At 44.2% G+C, this 7,135-nt stretch overlaps 1 protein-coding gene across 1 annotated transcript; it reads left to right on the top strand.

Moving 5' to 3' along the window:
- Positions 1–903: 903 nt before the first annotated feature.
- LOC142923352 (uncharacterized) lies at positions 904–5,145 on the top strand. The gene is made up of 2 exons (XM_076064427.1): positions 904–1,029; positions 4,161–5,145. Exons 1-2 carry the CDS (start codon positions 913–915, stop codon positions 4,716–4,718), a joined length of 675 nt encoding a protein of 224 aa, XP_075920542.1. The 5' UTR covers positions 904–912; the 3' UTR covers positions 4,719–5,145.
- Positions 5,146–7,135: the final 1,990 nt, after the last annotated feature.

Genomic DNA, 7,135 nt, shown 5'->3' with positions numbered 1-7,135 from the left:
GCGGCAGATTAAGTGCGCCGTGTGACGATGGGGGGGGGGGGGGGTATGTAAAAAATCGTCCAAAATCGCGTGACGTCATTTATGGACGGCCCCTAACACTACTAATCATAACCATTGACTGATTGCCAATCGATTATATAATTACAATACCCCCCCCCTCCGCCTCAATTCACTGCACCTGAAATGAGTTAAATGATGAAGTCACCCTGCTGCTCTATTTAAGACCGAGAGCAAGTGAGGGCTTTACCATTCTGGCGAATTGCCCGATTATGCTGGATGTAATTACCAGCGAAACGTCGTATTCAAACTGTAAATGTTGTGGATTCACTCTTCAACACACCGGTGGGCTAAAGTAGTGAACTAATTGTCTTTTGTCAACGTGACACTATATTTTGCTGATTGGCCGTGTCGGGTGGTGGAGGGTTTCGACACATTTATAAATAACCCGATCTAACCCAAAAACCTTTATTCTGAATAATATTGGTCGCGAAAGCCTACGTGTTAAACTTCTGGACTTTTGTTTTCTGCCATGAAACAGATAGTCCCATTTTTATTGCATTGTTGTGGAAATATTGGAGGACTGGCGTGAAAGTGTGATGCTTCTCAACAAACAAGGCTGCATCATCTGCGTAGTCGAGGTCAGTGAAGTGGTGCTGGCCAATCTTGACTCCAAGGTCATGGGTCATGTTTACATGATCCAGTCGATTACCTGACAAAACAGCGCCGGTGCAAGCATGCATCCTTGACGTACTCCAGATGTGGTCTTGAATCGTGGCGAAATCATGGAGAAAGTCTGGACTTGGCACAAACCCTTACACTTGTGCCTGCATGCAGATAATTCCCAAGGTCTAGCAGGAAAAAAACGTGTTAATTAAAATAATGGACCAATCCTTCAATGAACTAATCTCTGAAATGTCAATGTCTTGTTTTCAGACCGCATCCGATTATGCCAAGATCATCCACCCCGATGACATCGTCAACAGCATCTTGCTTTTCGTGCAAGTCTGGCTGTGGCTGCAATCCCGAAAGGTAAGGGGGACAGCTCATCATCACCAATGCAATTAGTTTGAATAAAACAAATCCTGGCTTTTGATTTTTAGACCAGCTCGGGGGCTTAGCGTGAATGACTCAATCCCTCGGGGTCTGATGAAATAAGTACCACTTTGTGGGGAAATCAACAGTGGTTGCTCTATGAACAAACAAGTACATCCAATAGGAATGTGTAATTGCTATCTCTGCTTTAATGCTCATTTGAGCAGGATATCCACTGGCGTTTGACATGACCTGCTATGATGACCCGCTGCCATTTTGTAATGGTTAGCACACTGCTCATGAAATGCAGTTCATCATGGAAGTGGAAGCTGGTAGAACTCTACCATTTCTGAATATTCTGCTCGGACGTGGTCGAAATGGTAAAATAACACACAGCGTTTACCAAAAAAAACAAATGCACATTGACTCCTATCTGAATGCAGTCACACCATCACCCCGCGCAGAAATCTGCTCTCATCAAGACGCTCATACAGTGAGGGAAAAAGTATTTGCTCCCCTGCTGATTTTGTACCTTTGCCCACTGACATAGAAATGATCAGTCTATAATTTTAATGGTAGGTTTATTTCAACAGTGAGAGGCAGAATAACAACAACAAAAATCCAGAAAAACGCATGTCAAAAATGTTATACATTTATTTGCATTTTAATGAGGGAAATAAGTATTTGACCCCCTCTCAATCAGAAAGATTTCTGGCTCCCAGGTGTCTTTTATACAGGTAACGAGCTGAGATTAGGAGCACACTCTTAAAGGGAGTGCTCCTAATCTCAGCTTGTTACCTGTATAAAAGACACCTGTCCATAGAAGCAATTAATCAATCGGATTCCAAACTCTCCACTATGACCAAGACCAAAGAGCTCTCCAAGGATGTCAGAGATAAGATTGTAGACCTACAAAAAGCTGGAATGGACTACAAGACGATTGCCAAGCAGCTTGGTGAGAAGGTGACAACAGTTGGTGCGATTATTCGCAAATGGAAGAAACACAAAAGAACTATCAATCTTCCTCGGCCTGGGGCTCCATGCAAGATCTCACCTCATGGAGTTGCAATGATTATGAGAACGGTGAGGAATCAGCCCAGAACTATACGGGAGGATCTTGTCAATGATCTCAAGGCAGCTGGGACCATAGTCACCAAGAAAACAATTGGTAACACACTACGCCGTGAAGGACTGAAATCCTGCAGCGCCCGCAAGGTTCCCCTGCTCAAGAAAGCACATATACATGCCCGTTTGAAGTTTGCAAATGAACATCTGAATGATTCAGAGGACAACTGGGTGAAAGTGTTGTGGTCAGATGAGACCAAAATAGAGCTCTTTGGCATCAACTCAACTCGCCGTGTTTGGAGGAGGAGGAATGCTGCCTATTACCCCAAGAACACCATCCCCACCGTCAAACATGGAGGTGGAAACATTAAGCTTTGGGGGTGTTTTTCTGCTAAGGGGACAGGACAACTTCACCGCATCAAAAGGACGATGGACGGGGCCATGTACCTTTAAATCTTGGGTGAGAACCTCCTTCCCTCAGCCAGGGCATTGAAAATGGGTCGTGGATGGGGATTCCAGCATGACAATGACCCAAAACACACGGCCAAGGCAACAAAGGAGTGGCTCAAGAAGAAGCACATTTAGGTCCTGGAGTGGCCTAGCCGGTCTCCAGACCTTAATCTGTGGAGGGAGCTGAAGGTTCGAGTTGCCAAACGTCAGCCTCGAAACCTTAATTACTTGGAGATCTGCAAAGAGGAGTGGGACAAAATCCCTCCTGAGATGTGTGCAAACCTGGTGGCCAACTACACGAAAAGTCTGACCTCTGTAATTGCCAACAAGGGTTTTGCCACCAAGTACTAAGTCATGTTTTGCAGAGGGGTCAAATACTTATTTCCCTCATTAAAATGCAAATCAATTTATAACATTTTTGACATGCGTTTTTCTGTATTTTTTGTTGTTGTTATTCTGTCTCTCACTGTTCAAATAAACCTACCATTAAAATTATAGACTGATCATTTCTTTGTCAGTGGGCAAACGTACAAAATCAGCAGGGGATCAAATACTTTTTTCCCTCACTGTACATCGGGCTAAGAAAGTTGATAGTCTGAGAAGTGAAATTAAACATGTTAAAGAAGTGCTGCAATTGAAAAGTTACAATGATGCACAAATCAACAGGGTATTGAATGCATAGTCTTTAATATGTATTCATTAATCCCCCCCATCCACGAATCTGGCTGTCACCTGATGAAACTAGTTGTAATTACTGGCGAAGAGTCATACTCAGATTGTAAATGTTGTGGCTTGGCTCTCCAACACACCGTTGTGCTGTACTAGTAACGAATTGGCATGTTCTGTTTACGTGACAAACCTTACTAATTGGCTGTGTCGGGGTGGTGGCGGGTTTAATGACACATTTATATATTTACGCGATATAACCCAAACAAACCTCTATTATGGATGAAATGCAAAGTTCATACGATGAATGTGTAAACCACAATCGACTGGAAGGTCGTATGTGGTGGGGTTTAGTGTTGGTACCTCCCAACTCTTTAAACACATCTAGTCAGTGTGGAATAAGAGTCCACTTACACTCTAGGCCGGGGGTGGGGAACCTTTTTTCTGCCAAGGGCCATTTGGATATTTATAACATCATTCGCAGGCCATACAAAATTATCAACTTAAAAATTAGCCTGTTATATTGTGTCAAACATTGAATTAAATCACCTCTAATGTGATGGCATGAGTCTGCCTCTCTTTGGTGGGGCGTGTGATGATGTTTGCTGGTATTGATGATGTTGCTACTCGCAACTGCTTTTCCAGGTTTGCTCCTAGATTTATTGAATTTCGAGTCCCACCTGCGGTAGCCTTGGCAGGGCCAGACCATATGAATTTGCGGGCCTCATACGGCCTGCGGGCCGGACGTTACCCACCCCTGCTCTAGAGCTTCCTCTGGTGACAGCAAGCATATAATTATAAAATGTAAATATATTCATGTATTGTGGTATCATGGGATCCTGTGAGATGGAGATAGCATGTTGGATGTTTCCATTCAGCTAGAGATAGAACATTGCTACTGATGATACCTTTCCTAAAACATTTCTTTGCTTTTGTTTTTTTCTAAGGACCTGTCACCGCCCATCAGCAAGAAGATCAGGACTGTGTGTAGCAACATGAATACGTTGAAAAACAAACTAAAAAAAGTCCGAAGGAAAATGAAGAAAAGACTTCCGAAATCTCCAGCCACCATTGAAAACGTTGCTCATGAAGATATTGACCTGCAACCTTCTGAAATAAATCGGGTGGCGATTTGGCAGCGGCAGGAATACAAGCCAGACCCGGAGCCTGAAGTCTACGAGGCCATCGATCCGACTGGACAACGATTCCAGAAACCCTACAAGGAGATACACTATTCCCGCCACAACGAAAACACCCAAGTGGACCAATGGGCATACATTCGCAAATATGCCAACAAACTTGAATACTACAAAAAGATTCAACCCCGCAACACCCCCGTTACTTACCACACCTTCAACCGCAAGATGAAAGACCGACAGGACATTTGCTTCATTGAGGAGAACTCCGCCATGAACAGATGCACGGTTCACATCACCAAAGCACGAAACGGGCAACAAACAACCAATGTGTACGTCTTCTCCATGCCCAAAACCTCCAGCCGTTAGATGAAACTACATACACTCACACACACGGAGACCTACGCACACGCAAACACTCACACACGCAGCTATACGGACTGTTGGGGAAAAGTGCTGTGGAAGGCTGGCATGGAACACAAGGGGGTGGGTGGCCAACACCATGCCCTCTCTCTCCAGCACGGACATTTACACACAACTCCAGGAACTCATTTCGGGCCAAGTCGACCGAGGGGAGGTCCAGGACCAGTTCAGATATCATCACTGGTGTTGGTGGCCTTGAACTGGAAATTAACTCTGGTGGCAGGGTTCATCGCGAAGTGCACCAACTACTACACCACCGCCCCCCGTGCACACACTGATACACAAACACACACACTCGTATACACACTTGTATGTTGTTATTGGAACCCCTAATGGAGTTGTAAAAATAAAAAAAAATTCGACTACCTCTGAATGTTGTCCACATTTACTCATTCTATACTGCTGGCCAGTGTGGAACTGGACCAAAATATCTTCTAGGGCTCTCTAGATCTCCTAATCGAGGCCCTTCAACCAGCAATGGTGTCAGTAAGCAATTGCAGGGCTGCACTTTTACCTTATTGTTGATATTTAGCTCCCGAACAAGCTGGATTTCGAACTGGCCGTAGCAAATCTGGCTGTCGCCTGATGAAGCTAGTTGTAATTACTGGCGAAATGTCGTACTCAGATTGTAAATGTTGTGGCTTGGCTCTCAAACACACTGGTGTGCTGTACGAGTGACGAATTGGCATGTTCTGTTTACATTACAACCCTTACTAGTTGTCTGTGTCGGGTGGTGGCGGGTTTAACGACACATTTTTATATTTACGCGATCTAAATAAAAAAATCTCTTATAGCTGTAGCAGCTACTGTAAACAGATCATTGTCTTCACCGCCCCCATGAGAAGATGGTTTCCAGCGCCAACAGAGAAGCGGCACAGCCATGATTGACCTCTCTGCTGCTGCCGTTGACACCGTTTGGGCCTCATGGCCGCCTGCTGAAGATACCCAATATCATCCGATGCTGGTTTACTCCACAAATAGTCAAAGTGGAGCTCAGCGACAGTACTTTGAGGGTACACCTCTCGCTGGTAAATACAGCTGCAAGATAATTACGAACAATAGCCTCCCTCACTAGCACTGGAACAATTTAGTCCTCACACCGGAAATGATTTAACATACCTTTAAGTGCCCTGCCGTGTACATCATCTCGAAAGTTCCTGTGCAGGTGACATAGTCCTTTATGCGCAGGGCACAAACCCCCAAAACATTGCTAATACTTCAGCAGCTGATCAAACTTCATTGGGAATATATTTGTTACTGCATGCAGACGCCTAAGAAATCCCTCCAAAATCACTTGTGCTTTCCACCTCAAAAATCAAGCAGCAGATGCCACCATTGATGTGTCATGCGATAGCCCAGCGTGCTGTGACCCTACTCTAAAGGGGTTATCAAGGACAGAAGCCTCTCCTTCAAGCCCCACATGAGCCAGATCCGTGAAAAGACCAAATCAAGAATGGCCCTGCTGCATAAACGTACAGGAACAACCTAGGGTGCTCTCAGCTTATGTGCTGCGAACTGCTACCCTCTCATCGTTCTACTCAGTGGCAATATGTTGTGCTCCAGCCTGGCCTGGGAGCTGATACACAAAACTTCTATATACACAAACAATGTAATGTGCATCATAACTGGAACACTAAAACAGACACCAACCCTCTGGCTCCCTGTTCTGGAGAACATTTTGCCACCAAATATCCTCAGAGGTGTCACACGTGTTCTTGCCAACGACAAGCACCAACCCTTCACCAACCAAGAGCTCAACGTTCAGCTCTTGGTTGGCACCATCCTAGAATAGCATCCAGCTCCGAAATAACGCTAGCATCCATAATAAACACCTTATCCTAGACCCAAATATCAAACCTCCTAGCTTTGACATTCCTCGAAGACACGGTGGAACCATCAACCGTACTAGAACATCATTAGGTTGACGCACACATCTTCATCATGAATGGAATAGTAAAGACACATGCCACATTGCGATTGTGGGCATGTAACCAAAACTATGGACCATATAGTAAACCAATGTAAATGGAGCACCTTCAACAAAGGAGGAATAGCAAGAGAAGGGGAATAGCTAAATGACAGCATTTTGGTATTTTGCCACTTCATGGTCGTTTCATATCAGGCATCTCCATTAGACCAATATAGTGGAACTGTTCAATGCACAATGAACGGTACATATATACAGTATACCACGTGAGGCCATATGTACATAAATTAAACAACATGCAATGAGCTTTCGAATAAAATATTCAACAATTTAGTATGGTGATATTTGTGATTGCGATTTGATTAAAACATCAATTGTGTTTTCACAACAAGTTATTTTTTGCAAGTTTAGGATGCGTAGCTAGAAAGGTTAAAAC

This window comes from Petromyzon marinus, unplaced genomic scaffold (genome assembly GCF_048934315.1).
Source record: "Petromyzon marinus isolate PM22_M1 ecotype Great Lakes invasive population unplaced genomic scaffold, UKy_Petmar_22M1.pri1.0 PM_Scaffold_439, whole genome shotgun sequence".
NCBI classification, from domain to species: Eukaryota; Metazoa; Chordata; class Hyperoartia; order Petromyzontiformes; family Petromyzontidae; genus Petromyzon; species Petromyzon marinus.
This window is presented reverse-complemented; position numbering and strand designations above follow the sequence as displayed.